Here is a 16,121-nt window from a genome sequence, read left to right as displayed (position 1 = left end):
TCCGAAAGCGTTGTATCCCGTTTCTTGCAGGTCTGAAAGATTCTTGTATTATATATCTAGAATTTGAAATAAAAAATAAAAATTTATTATAATTCCAAACGTTATATCCTGTTTCTTGCATCAGGAAGATTATTGTATTATATTTCTAGATGCTTGAATGAAATTAACAATTTATTAAACACACAAGACTTACCTACCAATTCTTGAAATTGAATGATTTTTGTTTTACATTTTAAGAAGTTTAAGTACAAAATTAATTTGATATAATTCAAAAGTATTATCCTGAGTGTTTTCCAGCCTTTTTTTATTTCATTATTTATGAAAATCATAAAATTTGACCTGAACATTGTGAATTCCCTGTTTCAGAATCTAATGCATTATGGGGAATATTTTCAAAAGTGTACAGAAATTGTGATTGGTTAAAAACGTCCTAAACAATGGGAATTCAACCAATGATGTGACGTTATTTTCCTTGTGGTGTACGAACAATGAAATTACCTATAGTCCCTTAGATTCTGAAACGGCTAATTGGACCAGATATCTAAACAAATAATATTCTTTTTGGACTTTTGATATCTTTTTACATTTGTTATTGCAACAATGGACACAAGTTTTTATGTTTTGCAATACTGCTTATTATATTATATTATATTATCTCAATTTTTAGCAAATAGTAAAAACTAATAAAGAATTTCAGAATTTTCAGAATATTATTACCATATGTAAGAATTCTTTATCAAAGAGATTACTGTAGTTGACGTAAGCTGTTGATGGAGCAGGTGGAGGTAGTGGATGTCTGTAGTTTGTATGGTTGTTTGGTCTGGTTATCACTAACTGTTCTATTCTGTAAAATGGTCTACAATGCAAAATATAAAACATACAATTATCTGTACAAATTGGAAATTAGTATGGCGTTTATTATCACTGGACTAGTATATATTTGTTTAGGGGCCAGCTGAAGGACGCCTCCGGGTGCGGGAATTTCTCGCTACATTGAAGACCTGTTGGTGACCCTCTGCTGTTGTTTTTTATTTGGTCGGGTTGTTGTCTCTTTGACACATTCCCCATTTCCATTCTCAATTTTATTAATTATCTCCCTTTTTTTACTATTAAATCTTGTTAAGAATTCAGTTACGGCACAGCGCAATGGTGAGGGGAAACCATAAATGATTATGAAGAATTCTAAAAAATGGTCTAAATTACAAAATATTTTTTTTCAAAAATCTCCCTTTCTAACTACTATTCCTTGTTAAAAACTTCCACCATGGCACAGCAAAAGTGCAAGGGGAAAACCATGATGAAAGAATGTCATGACTCACTGAAAATCTATTCTGTAAAATAGGCTAAAATACAAAATATAAAATATTTTAAAAATTATCTCCCCTGTTAACTAAAACCTCTTGTTATAAACATCAGCTGTCGCATAGCACAAGTGGAAAACCATGATTTAAAGAATATTAGGACTGACTACTCTATTCTATAAAATGGTCTAAAATACACAATTATAGAAAATCTTTTTAATTATCTCCCTTTTCAACTATAACCAATAGTTGCTCAGCAAAAGTGTGAGGGGGGAAACTGTAATGGAGGAATGTAAACAAACCTGTACTGTAAATAGTAATAACTAATTTTCAAAAGGACAAATTTAAAATATATCATTCAACAACAGTTCTAGAAAAGTCTTATTATTAACAAACCAAAATGCAATTAAGTTAAAAAAAAAAGAAGAGAATGTGGCCATAGTTCACAGATACCCCACTCACATTATCATTTTCTGTGTTCAGTGAACTGTGATATTGGGGTTAAAACTCTAATTTGGCATGAAAATTAGAAAGATCATATTAAAGGGAACGTGTGTATAAAGTTTCAGGTTGATTGGACTTCAACTTCATCAAAAACTACCTTGACCAAAAACTTTAACCTGAAGTGGGACAGACGGACGGACAGACGGACGGAGGAAAGAACAGGAACACAGACTAGAAAACATAATGCTCCTCTACTATTGTAGGTAGGACATAAAAATAATGATCTTATTAATTCACTTATTTGTCATGTGATTTGTGTTGAATATTTATCAATGTTACTATCCAGTAAACTTGAACAACAAACTTAAAAAGTTAATCATGTTAATTGGCTTAAAAGCAAAATTCACAAGAAAATGAAATAAATTTTTGTCAATAACATGTAATAGATTGTCATAAATCTGTTTAGATATATATTATATGCATACATTGATTCGATAATTTCGACAACATTAAAAAAAAATATATAAGAAATCAGTTTGCATATCTTTCAAAAAAATGGATTAGTAATTATTCATGGAATAAAAAATTTCACAAATTTTGATGAGAATAATTGATGAACCCCACATTTTTTATTTTCAATGTCTCACACATTTAATACAGACTATTATATAGCTTGTAAGCAAACTTTGGCAAAACAAAATAAACTATAAATACCCACAAAAATATAATTGTTCCTCAATCCACACTATTGGAATCCATAGAAAATGAAATGAATCAACAGTTATAATACATACAGCAGGTTTATGGAAATGAGAGAAATGTGAATCAAAGAAAATTTACCCAAATATGAATCAATCGAAAACTTACTCAAAATGTGAATCAAAAGAAAACTTACTGAAAATGTGAATCAATTGAAAACTTACTCAAAATGTGAATCAAAAGAAAACTTACTGAAAATGTGAATCAAAAGAAAACTTACCCAAAATGTGAATCAAAAGAAAACTTACCCAAAATGTGAATCAAAGTAATCTTTCTCCTGTCTGGCTCTACTATTACTAGATGACCAAAGTTCTACTGGATTGGTCGTAACCTTGAACAAAGCAATACCAGCAGACAGGCCTCCAGCAATGATAACACCAAGCACTATTACTAGAACTGGATGTCTAGCACAACAGGCACCCCATCTAGTAAATGTCCTTTGTAAAATTCGTTCCATTGCTGCACCAAGCTTTTCCATATAACTTATATCAGACAGTTGAACAATGGCCTCAGAATTATATTTTGTTTGGTTATGATTTTTTTCTGAGTGAGAACCATCCATATTTGTTGTACCATTACCCTGAGTACCATTTTGATAAACTGTTGTAAAGGAGTTTTGTTCCTGTTGTGGTTCACAAAGAAAGTAACTAACAAGGTACGACGTGAAAAAGACAATTAGAAATACTATGTATAATAATCCCATTACAAAATACCAAGTATCCAAACCCAATATAGTGGATTCAATTTCTGTCGGTGGCGGGGATGGAATCGGTGCACATGATGCTGCACAATCTTGACAGCTACATGCTGATTTGTTGAAAGCTCTTTCACTACATTTAGATGTCATAGCATCCATTGGATGTAAGGTTACGTTCGTTCCTGGAGGGGGTGTGGCCGTGTTTCCAATAACAAACGTGATTCTGAATGGCGTTTGTCCATTTGATGTATCCCCCATGAAATCCAGCCATTTTTGAGGTGTGCACTCTGCAGCAGTATGTCCACATAGAATGTTCAACGCTTTCTGATTGGCACTTGGCATTTGAACATCTTTACAAGAATTAAACATACCATTAGCAAAATTTTCTGAGATATAATAGTGGGTGGCAACTGCTGCTTCTTTATTGCCAGTTGGTATATCAGGCTTTACGTAATCAATAGTCACATAGTTATTTTGGTTTGGACTGCATGTTGTATAACAGTAGAGATTTAGAAAGTTACGGAAACAAGACGGACATCTTAGCAGCATCTGCTGGGGTACACCTAAATTAGCCTGCAGTGTACGGAGTTGGGTTGTATCACAACATGTTAACGTATTATTTCCTGAAAGAAAAAAAAAGAAAAACATTATCTACTGCTTTATATCAGCTTTTGTAAGAATTTGAGTCAAATTAAGATACCAAATTTACTTCTGACAGAGGTACACCTAAATTAGCATGTAGCGTACAAAGCTGGGTAGTATCAGAGCATGTTAACGTATTATTTCCTGAAAAAACAAATTAAAACATATTAGTAATTCTGTTAAGGTACACCTAAATTAGCTTGAGTGTACAGAGTTTGGTTGTATCACGAATTAATACCTTAAAAAACTCATTTCTAGTACAACAATCAGTAACTGCTTTATATCTGCTTTCATAAATACATTGAGTCAAATAAGATAATGTACATTTCATATTCAAATATAATAATAAGTAGATGTGGTACCATTGTGATTGAGATGAGATGACAAGTCTACACAAGAGACTAAATGACACAGAAATTAACAACAAAGCCCCTTTTGATGGTCACCTTTTGTTAATAATTAATAACTTACATCCTTATTCTATTATATAAACTTAAATGAGGGAGTTATTATTGTTGAAATTTGTTATCTATATTAATAGATGGGCAAAAATTTCATTTCTATTTAAACATCATTAACATGGCTGCTGGTTGTGTTTACAAAAGGACTTCAAAATCAAAATCTATTAAAAAAAATAATATAAAAAAAAAAATGTGTTAGGATTGCCAATGAGACTGTTCTGTATGCATAATCTTAGATGTCTGAGAAAAACCAGTTGGTCAACTTCCAAAGGTTACCTGTAGATTTGGAATTTTCATCTAATAGAATAAAGTGCTGTTATAATTCTATTTGTACTTGGTACAGTACTATTTTTATTTACTTCAGACTATAACATGATACACATAAATAACATAAATAAAGTATCAGAAAACACTATTCAAGATTCATTTATAATTTATGTATCTCAATTACTATCACAAAAATACAAAAATACTTTGATTTTGTGAAAAACTTGTTGATTTGTCACCTTAGGCATGTTAGGCCAGAGTTTTAATCTGTTGGTTAACACAAGGTTGTAAACCGTTGTATGTAAGTTATATATCCTTGGTTTACAGATCTTCTGACCTGATTTTTTAAAGATTTCATGCTTTTTTATTCAATACAATTGTAAGAAAAAAGAAGATATATTTCTGTAGATACATATTTATGTCTTGTGTGATTTTTTTTTATTAATTTCTTTTACTGACCTAGTCCACTTTAATTTATTTGTACATAAAAAAAATCTGTAAACCCTCAAATTAATACACAACCCTGGCATGATATTCAATTAAAATAAATTTTAAATGGAAGAAACTGAAATAGCTAGTGTTTTAAATTCTTCTTGAACAAGTCAAATATATAATAAATTGTAATACACTCATTTCACTATACACACAACTCTCTGGTATTCATTGATTAATGTTGCACCAGTTCTTGCCCTTATCGTATAAAGCAAACTAAGTTTAAGGTCACCTGACCGACTTAAGATCCTGATATCTTGATGTTATGGTGTTATGTAAATATACGATTTCTTTATCATACAAATGAACAACTTACAAGTTTGTCGTAAAACTAGTTAATTATTTTCTTGTCTGGTTACGAAAATTGTATTGAATTTCCTCCCTATATATATACATGATATATAAGCTCTCCATAAATAATTTGAGTTGTTTAATAACTTAACTTTCTTCCTGTTAAGAGCCATTTAGATAATCATATTTCCTGATGGTCTCATTTGCACTCACACCACATCTTCCTATATCTCTTTAAAATTCTTTCAGTGTCTTTTAATTCCCCCTAATTTTTGTGCTTACAGCTATTTTTTTTAACTAAGTGATACAGTTCTTGGCCATAAGAATTGGTCAAATGCAAATTTCGCTATATATATATATTTCAATTCAAATACAATTTTCAAAACAATATCTCAATTGGAAAACTGTGTTAGTATGGCGTTCATTATCACTGGACTAGTATATATTTGTTTGGGGGCCAGCTGAAGGACGCCTCCGGGTGCGGGAATTTCTCGCTACATTGAAGACCTGTTGGTGACCCTCTGCTGTTGTTTTTTATTTGGGCGGGTTGTTGTCTCTTTGACACATTCCCCATTTCCATTCTCAATTTTATGTATTCATTTATTTTAATTTGTGGATTAAACATGTTAAAGAAAAATTAAGTCCACTACGGTCAGTCATGGTTTTCTTAAGGTTTCCAATATTTACCAGTTACTTATTCAGGACAATATGTCTCAAGGATTTTTAGTCAATCTGGGTCTGTCTTGGATTTTTTAAGGTGTTTCAGATATTTACCAGTTACTTATTCAGGACAATATGTCTCAAGGATTTTTAGTCAATCTGGGTCTGTCTAAACATGGCTGCTGGTTGTGTTTATAAAAGAAATTCAAAATCAAAATCTATTAAAAAAATAATATAAAAAAAAAAATGTGTTAGGATTGCCAATGAGACAACTCTTTACAAGAGACTGTTCTGTATGCATAATCTTAGATGTCTGAGAAGAACCAGTTGGTCAACTTCCAAAGGTTACCTGTAGATTTGGAATTTTCATCTAATAGAAAAAAGTGCTGTTATAACTCTATTTGTACTTGGTACAGTACTATTTTTATTTACTTCAGATTAATAACATGATACACATAAATATTAGATATCAGAAAACACTATTCAAGGTTCATTTATGTATCTCAATTTCTATCAGAAAAAATACAAAAATACTTTGATTTTGAGAAAAAACTTGTTGATTTGTCACCTCAGGCATGTTAGGCCAGAGTTTTTATTTGTTGGTAAACAGATCTGTTGACCCAATTTTTACAATTTTCAAATGAAAAAATAAACATTTCATGCTTTTTTATTCAATACAATTGTAAGAAAAATGAAGATTTCTTTCTTTATATATATTTATATCTTGTATGATTTTTTTTATTAATTTCTTTTACTGACCGAGTTGACTTTAATTTATTTGTACATAAAAAAATCTGTAAACCAACAATTTAAACAACCCTGGCCATATTCAATTACAATGAATTTTAAATGGAAGAAACTGAAATAGCCGGTGTTTTAAATTCTTCTTGAACAAGTCAAATATATAATAAATTGTAATACACTCATTTCACTATACACACAACTCTCTGGTATTCATTGATTAATGTTGCACCAGTTCTTGCCCTTATCGTATAAAGCAAACTAAGTTTAAGGTCACCTGACCGACTTAAGATCCTGATATCTCGATGTTATGATGTTATGTAAATATACGATTTCTTTATCATACAAATGAACAAGTTACGAGTTTGTCGTAAAACTAGTCAATTATTTTCTTGTCTGGTTACGAAAATTTAATTGAATTTCCTCCCTATATATATGTTACAGTAAATAGGTGAAATTAGGAATTACACGTAATTACTAAACATTTCAGTAAATACCTGTAATTACTAGCCAATTTAGTAAATACATGTATTTACTAGTTGTTTCAGTGATTACTGGTAATTACTGATTTTTTTTGTCATTTTTACAGCTATTTACTAACTTGATGTTTTTGTTTTAAAATGAAAAACATAATTCAAGATACCAAATAAGAAAGTAAAGGGTAGGGATTTTAAGGGAGCTTACTTAAGGATGTAGGAATATAAGGCACATCAAAAGTGCATACTCTTTAGTGTTTGTGAATTGAATCTGGAAAATGGTTGTTTTATAGGTCTTGTAACTCCGTCACTATATGCATTTATATATGCAAGACAATGATATCAATCCAAAATTGATTTTCATAATTTTGTTGAACTAAAATCTCAATCATGCACTGTGGTTTAAAACTTTAAAATAACTTTCTCCAAATATCCTGGATTTCTACCAAACTTGGACAGAAGCTAAATGTTTATGATCATAAGATAATATCCGTAAGTAAAGTTTGTAAAAAAAAATCCTTTTTTTCCCTATATTACTTATAAACATCATAAATGGCCTAGTTTTTTTCCCAGTTAACATTACATAAACTCTGCAGTTAAAGATTTTAAAACATTAGATTTTATAAACCATCCTGGATTTTTACCCAATTTTGACAGAAGCTTCTTAAAGTACTTAAGTCAAAAGATAGTATCTAGAGGAAAATTTTAATATCTTTTCCTCATTTTTGTTGAGCCTGCGATTAACAGCAAAAGTAGGCGAGACTATTTGTTCTGCAAAACTCTTACAATTGTAATAGCTTATACATCGATAACCCATCTCCAGCTAGGGGTTGAATTGAAGGTCACATGAATACGTATTCAATGAGGTCCAAATATTCACTAGCAAGTGCACAACTCATCAACCTTGTTTCGCAGCTAATTTAACAAAATAGAACCAGATTGGCTGCTAACAGTGAATTATAATTTCACTATATCATTTTTATTAATGATTTAACAATAAAAAAATATATATTTTTTTTTTTTATATCTGGAAGCTAATGCACATAACAGTTCATTCCAGTTCTTAACCTACATAACATTATCTTATCATTATAAGTTAATAAGTCTAAATATTCTTCAAACTCAAGGTTTTTTTTTTAAAAGTTAAAACATAATGATTTGGGAGAATTTTTCATTTCTGATTTCCATGTCTGCTGAAATTGGTCAAAAATTCTCTGTTTAATGCTCATCTTTAACCATTTTGGATTAAAACTAAAGTTACTCTGATTTAACCAAATATTTGAAAGTCCATATTTATTCAAGATATTTTTAATACAAATCAACTATTCAATATTTTAAACGTACTAACTGATCTTCTAATTAGTATTACCATATAACTTTTGATCATCTGACCATAATACAACATTGTTTTAGCAGTCAGTAAATAGGTGTAATAATTCATTTTAAAATTAGTAATTACTGGTAATAACTGGGCTGTTTAAGGAATTACTTGTATTAACTAAGTGCATCGGGAATTACCTGTAATTCCTAAATTTTAGTAATTACATGTAATTCCTAATTTCACCTATTTACTGTAACATATATATAAGCCCTCCATAAATAATTTGAGTCGTTTAATAACTTAACTTTCTTCCTGTAAAGAGCCATTTAGATAATAATATTTCCTGATGGTCTCATTGGCACTCACACCACATCTTCCTATATCTCTTTAAAATTCTTTCAGTGTCTTTTAATTCCCTCTAATTTTTGTGCTTACAGCTAATTTTTTTTAACTAAGTGATACAGTTCTTGGCCATAAGAATTGGTCAAATGCAAATTTCGCTATATATTTCAATTCAAATACAATTTTCAAAACAATATCTCAATTGGAAAACTGTGTATTCATTTATTTTTGTGGATTAAACATGTTAAAGAAAAATTAAGTCCACTACGGTCAGTCATGGTTTTCTTAAGGTTTCCAATATTTACCAGTTACTTATTCAGGACAATATGTCTCAAGGATTTTTAGTCAATCTGGGTCTGTCTTGGATTTTTTAAGGTGTTTCAGATATTTACCCGTTACTAATTCAGGACAATATGTGTTGACAGATTTACAGTCCACATGGATCTGTCATGGGTTTCTTAAGGTTTTTCTATTTTTACCCGTTACTAATTCAGGACAATATGTGTTGACAGATTTACAGTCCACATGGATCTGTCATGGGTTTCTTAAGGTTTTTCTATTTTTACCCGTTACTAATTCAGGACAATATGTCTTGACAGATTTACAGTCCACATGGATCTGTCATGGGTTTCTTAAGGTTTTTCTATTTTTAACCCGTTACTAATTCAGGACAATATGTCTTGACAGATTTACAGTCCACATGGATCTGTCATGGGTTTCTTAAGGTTTTTCTATTTTTTACCCGTTACTAATTCAGGACAATATGTCTTGACAGATTTACAGTCCACATGGACCTGTCATGGTTTTTTAAAGGTTTTTCAGATATTTACCTGTTATTAATTCAGGACAATATGTCTCAAGGATTTTGAGTCCATCTGGATCTGTAAGGGGTTTTGCTGGTCCTTTATATTTACAGTTGAGATGTTTAGAGGACCCTGCTTCCGCTGGCCCACAATCTCCGTACATTGAACATTGACCATCTTTTGCAACCACCTACAAATATAAACATATGTTAACTGATAAAAGGGAAACTCTGCCAAAAAATGAAAAATTAATATTTTGTTCTTTAAGCATATAACACCACATGTTCATAAATAACAAACATCAAATGAGCCTTTAAATTGTTACGCTACCATTTGCATCAAGCAATTAGTTAAATATTTATTGTTAAAGTTATTTAATAAATATTTTACTGTCATTTGTCAATTATGGGGTACCCCATTTACAACCCTCATAGATATTATTTACATAGTTGAACATGATAAATTAGGCTATAACATTATATAATATTATACTATGGAATCACAAATGTCAAGGAAGATAGAAACTAAATAAATATACTGTAGATATATTTCTTATATATTTTTCTGAAATAGATTAAAATGTATTGTACACAAAAGTCCACTGAAAGGTAGATATTGTTACTGTAAATTCAGAAATTATTGCGACATTTTTTATTACTGCCAAAAATGGGACAGGGTTACAATCCATTGTAAACGCAATAATAAAAACTCACATTTTGAAATTTTTTAAATGAATCAAACAGGATTTTTTCTGAATATCGCAAAAATTAAAATCACATTTTAGTCTAAAATGAAATAAATCACAATAATAAATGTACGTTATGATTTAAGAATTTCCAGTAATCTGCATGATTCTGAAGAAAATTTAAGTGTAGTATCTAAATCATTAAACACTGCATGGTTCAATAACTAATTGTTTGTTTTTTATATAATACTTAGTCTTTAAAATTCATAAAATAGTTAAAGCTTATCACAGATTTGTGATGTCAAATACATTAAACCATCCTTAACTTTGACTGAACTTATCAAAGTCTTCTACTGAATTTCTTGTTAAACGAAGAAAAGCCGGGGGCCCCTTGTTTCGATCATGAATAGTATACCAAACTAATTCAAGTAAATCCTTGTTTTACAATTTATCAATTATGCAGACAACCCGATAATCAGATAATAGGAACTTTCTTTATAGTTACAAATAACTTGTTTTAAAGTAATTTGGGGTTATTATTGAATTCATTTGAATTTAGTATGTCATTAACCCAGCTTTAACTTTAACTCGAACTTATCAAAGTCATCTTCCGATTTGCTTTTGAAACAAAGAAAACCCCTTGTGTCAATCATGCAAAAATACACAAAAATAATTCAATTAAATCCTTGTTTTACGATATAATATGCAGACAATCCAATAATTGGTTCTTTCATTATAAATAGTTACAGCATGTACAAACAACTTGCTGAAGTAATTTGGTGTTAATATTATGAATTCATTGGAATTTCGTACTCGTTAAGATTAGTTTCACCTGTGAACTGCATTATGAGATCATGACCACCTGAGGTCAATCCCAGTTTTTGGTGGGGGTTCGTGTTGCTTAGTCTTAAGTTTTCTGGGTAGTGTCTTATACACTAATAATTTGTCTGTTTGTCTTTTACATTTTAAGCCATGATGGTGTTGTCAGTTCATTTTTGATTTATGAGTTTGACTGTTCCTCTGATATCTTTTATGAATGAATATCAATAAAAATATTGTAGGAAGCATTAATTGTCTACTTTCAGAGATACACTCAATTAAAAAATCATGCATGAAATCTCCTGTGAAAACAAATGAAAAAGAGACTGGTTGTAAGAAGAATGGTTTAAATACTGGACCTTGCACTGAAAGCGTATATATGTAAAATGAAGTGAACAAATTATGTTAAAACTTTTTTTTCTCATAAAAAAATCTCAAAAGTTGGTTTTAAAAATTCTGTTGATGTTGAAAAAAAATGGTAACTCTATTCCCCTGTCAAATATCATTTAAACATTAAAAATCATGGCAAAGTTCACAATGTTAAAGGCATGATTGATTGATTGTTGGTTGCTTAACATCCAGTGGCAAATAGTTCAGGCCTAGTCCAAATAATTATGATGTCTTGAAAGGCTTTTATATATTTTTTTTTTACACCTTATGCCTTTCAAGACGTCATAATTATTTGGACTTGTTCAGGCCATAAGCTTAATATCTTTATTTTGTCCTTTTGAATCCTTTCTCTCTATATACATATTGAAAACTAACTTCTTCTCAAATGAAGAAAAAACAGTGATCCAAAATTACTTTATTATCATTGAAACAGAACATGCAGAAAAAGCACTATTTATGAGATACCTATTAAGTGCAAAAAAACTGAATTTTGTAATGTAGCCATATAACTACTGAAAATTGCATTTGTTTATGTCAATATCAGCAGCTCTCATATTTTTAGCTCACCTGGCCCGAAGGGCCAAGTGAGCTTTTCTCATCACTTGGCGTCCGTCGTCCGTCGTCGTCCGTCGTCCGTCGTCCGTCGTCGTCGTCGTCGTCCGTCGTCGTTAACTTTTACAAAAATCTTCTCCTCTGAAACTACTGGGCCAAATCAAACCAAACTTGGCCACAATCATCATTGGGGTATCTAGTTTAAAAAATGTGTGGCGTGACCCGGTCAACCAACCAAGATGGCCGCCACGGCTAAAAATAGAACATAGGGGTAAAATGCAGTTTTTGGCTTATAACTCAAAAACCAAAGCATTTAGAGCAAATCTGACATGGGGTAAAAATGTTTATCAGGTCAAGATCTATCTGCCCTGAAATTTTCAGATGAATCGGTCAATCGGTTGTTGGGTTGCTGCCCCTGAATTGGTAATTTTGAAGAAATTTTGCTGTTTTTGGTTATTATCTTGAATATTATTATAGTTAGAGATAAACTGTAAACAGCAATAATGTTCAGCAAAGTAAGATCTACAAATAAGTCAACATGACCAAAATGGTCAGTTGACCCGTTTAGGAGTTATTGCCCTTTATAGTCAATTTTTAACCATTTTTCGTTAATTAAAGTAATCTTTTACAAAAATCTTCTCCTCTGAAACTACTTGGCCAAATTAATCCAAACTTGGCCACAATCATCTTTGGGGTATCTAGTTTAAAAAATGTGTGGCGTGACCTGGTCAACCAACCAACATGGCCGCCACGGCTAAAAATAGAACAAAGGGGTAAAATGCAGTTTTTGGCTTATAACTCAAAAACCAAAGCATTTTGAGGAAATCTGACATGGGATAAAAATGTTTATCAGGTCAAGATCTATCTGCCCTAAAATTTTCAGATGAAACGGTCAATCGGTTGTTGGGTTGCTGCCCCTGAATTGGTAATTTTGAGGAAATTTTGCTGTTTTTGGTTATTATCTTGAATATTATTATAGATAGAGATAAACTGTAAACAGCAATAATGTTCAGCAAAGTAAGATCTACAAATAAGTCAACATGACCAAAATGGTCAGTTGACCCGTTTAGGAGTTATTGCCCTTTATAGTCAATTTTTAACCATTTTTCGTAAATCTTAGTAATCTTTTACAAAAATCTTCTCCTCTGAAACTACTTGGCCAAATTAATCCAAACTTGGCCACAATCATCTTTGGGGTATCTAGTTTAAAAAATGTGTGGCGTGACCTGGTCAACCAACCAAGATGGCCGCCACGGCTAAAAATAGAACATAGGGGTAAAATGCAGTTTTTGGCTTATAACTCAAAAACCAAAGCATTTTGAGGAAATCTGACAGGGGATAAAAATGTTTATCAGGTCAAGAACTATCTGCCCTGAAATTTTCAGATGAATCGGTCAATCGGTTGTTGGGTTGCTGCCCCTGAATTGGTAATTTTGAAGAAATTTTGCTGTTTTTGGTTATTATCTTGAATATTATTATAGTTAGAGATAAACTGTAAACAGCAATAATGTTCAGCAAAGTAAGATCTACAAATAAGTCAACATGACCTAAATGGTCAATTGACCCCTTAAGGAGTTATTGCCCTTTATAGTCAAAATTTAACAATTTTCATTAATTTGGTAAATTTATGTAAATTTTTACCAAATATAGTTCTCTGTTACTAATGGGCAAAGTTCATGATAGATATAATTGTAAGAAGCAAAATCGTTCAGTAAAGTAAGAACTTCAAACACATCACCATCACCAAAATACAATTTTGTCATGAATCCATTTGTGTCCTTTGTTTAATATGCACATAGACCAAGGTGAGCGACACAGGCTCTTTAGAGCCTCTAGTTAATTACCATGACTACCAAAGTAAATAAAACAGCACACACGAGGAAAATCCTCTTTTTCTCTATGTTCTGCATATTCTCTCTAACTAGTGCTAAAGATCAGTCCTAGTTTTTGACCTTGTCTAATCTGGTCCCCCATTGGGCAATCACAAACAAGGATCAAGAATTACAACCAAGGTGCACTCTACTTGTATTTTTAACAGTTGTGAGTTCTTGAGATTAGAAATAAAAAAATCCTTTTATTTAAAATCGTGGACCTCTGAATCAACAAGAAATCTAATAAACCAAAGTTTCTTGTGAATTCTTTCTTTTGGCAAATTTCTGTTGATTGAATTATAAGCAAACAAATGCATTAAAAGGGGAAGAGATTCGAAAATGTTAAAGTTTGCAGTGGCGGATCCAGCGGGGGGGTTCCGGGGAGTTGGAACCCCCCTTTTTGGCCGATCAATGCATTTGAATGGGAGCATATAGTTGGAACCCCCCCCCCCCTTTTTTAAAATGGCTGGATCCGCGCCTGGTTTGACTTTTTGGATGGGTTTTTTTTTTGCTTTCGTTTTCGTCCTTATACCCTTGCTTTTTCCCTCGAATACTGAAGACATAGACCATTTATCTTGTAAGGGCACTTGCTTTTATTTTCTAGGTATAAAATTAACTTTAATAAAAAAATTAAAAAACACACTCATCCGTTACATGCAATTACAATAGATCCATTGTTTTTTTGTTTTAATTATTTGAGTACAATATTTTTATTAGAAACGCTTCTATTGAACTTCAGTAAAGCAACTTAAAAAAAGCCAACTCCCTTTGTTTCAATGAGGCTTCAAATATAATTTGATTTGCTTTGCTGTGTCTGACATATAATTGAAAATTTAAGAATGGGAACTATTGGGTTACAGACATGTTTATGTCATTGTGAGTAATTGCATAACACACATTACGGAAGTTGGAAAAAACATTCCGAGAAACATTTATTGGTGAGACGATGTTGTTTTTGTTTTTAACCCAAACAATAAAATCACAAACCTACATCGAATTAGGGTATGGTTCCCAGTCAAAAAAGTAAATATCTCTCAAACATTTTCAAATATAGGATTCATTTTTAAAGTAATATTTGGTGTATATTTTATTAAAATAACAAGATTTGAAAACGAATTCAAATTTTTTATTCAATTAGAAAAAAAAATAGTGTTATTTATAATATCCGTTTCTGTTGAATGCTAATAAACTTTTCATTTTCATATTACTGCATTAAATCAATAATTAATTGAAATAATGTTTTAAAAAAACTCAGTTGAGGAAACGTTCGCATAGGACCAATGGTGTCCGCAAAACTGACGAAAAATAAAATAATATTAATATCAAAGTATTCCGCCCTCTTTTTCTTCTCTTACAATTTAACCAATTTTCGAGTTCCAACTTGTTATATAACCCCCCTAGTCGTATTATATATCTTTAATATATTAAATATTTAAGATATATGTCAAATATGTCAAATGAACTGGCCGGCATATATATATCATTTTCATATTGACCAAACATCAAAAACTGTCATGATTTTACTTACCAAATTTCCACAGAAAATCACAATTAAGAAATAGAGAATTAAATCAGCGCCCATTGCTGCATTTGATATAAATGATAAACTAAACTGAAGTGTCAAACTGTGTTAAATGGAGTAGTTATCTGTTTGTTTTGCTTGTCTCCTGAGGTGAACAAAAGTGGTCTGATCATACGTCGTGTGGGAAGGCTAAATTTAGATAAAATCAGTCCAACAGAAACGTTATATTCTGGTTATGTCATATATGTATATATAATATATATATCTAGGAACCAAGAATGGAATAACAAACGGGAAAAAATGCACAAAGTGGTAAATTGAAAAAAGATTATTTGTCAATGAGTTATATCTTCCCCCCGCGTAAAATATTTTTAAAAACAAACAAAACCTAAAATGTTTAATAACCACCGTGCGTCATGGACTTTGTAGTTGTTTGACCTTAAATATTATCATACGAGGTCTGATAAGTACTGAGAAACCAAGGAATGCAATCATTTCTTAATAATATAACGAGATAGCAAGTTGAAGTTGGCGGGAATATTGAAGTTACATTTTTGACAACCATGCATACGATTGGTCCCCTAT

At 31.1% G+C, this 16,121-nt stretch overlaps 1 protein-coding gene across 2 annotated transcripts in view; it reads right to left on the bottom strand.

The window, feature by feature from the left end:
- Positions 1–15,695, bottom strand: part of LOC139499079 (NPC intracellular cholesterol transporter 1-like) — a 46,458-nt gene extending 30,763 nt beyond the window's left edge. For both annotated transcript variants that reach the window (XR_011658095.1, XM_071287751.1), the window contains exons 1-4: positions 15,543–15,695; positions 9,725–9,887; positions 2,753–3,824; positions 718–856 (exon numbers count right to left, since the gene is read on the bottom strand). Coding sequence is in view for 1 of the 2 variants with exons in the window: in XM_071287751.1 (XP_071143852.1) it covers positions 718–856; positions 2,753–3,824; positions 9,725–9,887; positions 15,543–15,596 (1,428 nt within the window). In the remaining variant the exon portion in view is untranslated. The remainder of the gene's footprint in view (positions 1–717; positions 857–2,752; positions 3,825–9,724; positions 9,888–15,542) is intronic.
- Positions 15,696–16,121: the final 426 nt, after the last annotated feature.

Source organism: Mytilus edulis, chromosome 12 (assembly GCF_963676685.1).
Source record: "Mytilus edulis chromosome 12, xbMytEdul2.2, whole genome shotgun sequence".
Lineage (NCBI taxonomy): Eukaryota > Metazoa > Mollusca > Bivalvia > Mytilida > Mytilidae > Mytilus > Mytilus edulis.
The sequence above is the reverse complement of the archived record's forward strand: the minus strand, read 5'-3'. Positions and strand labels throughout refer to the sequence as shown.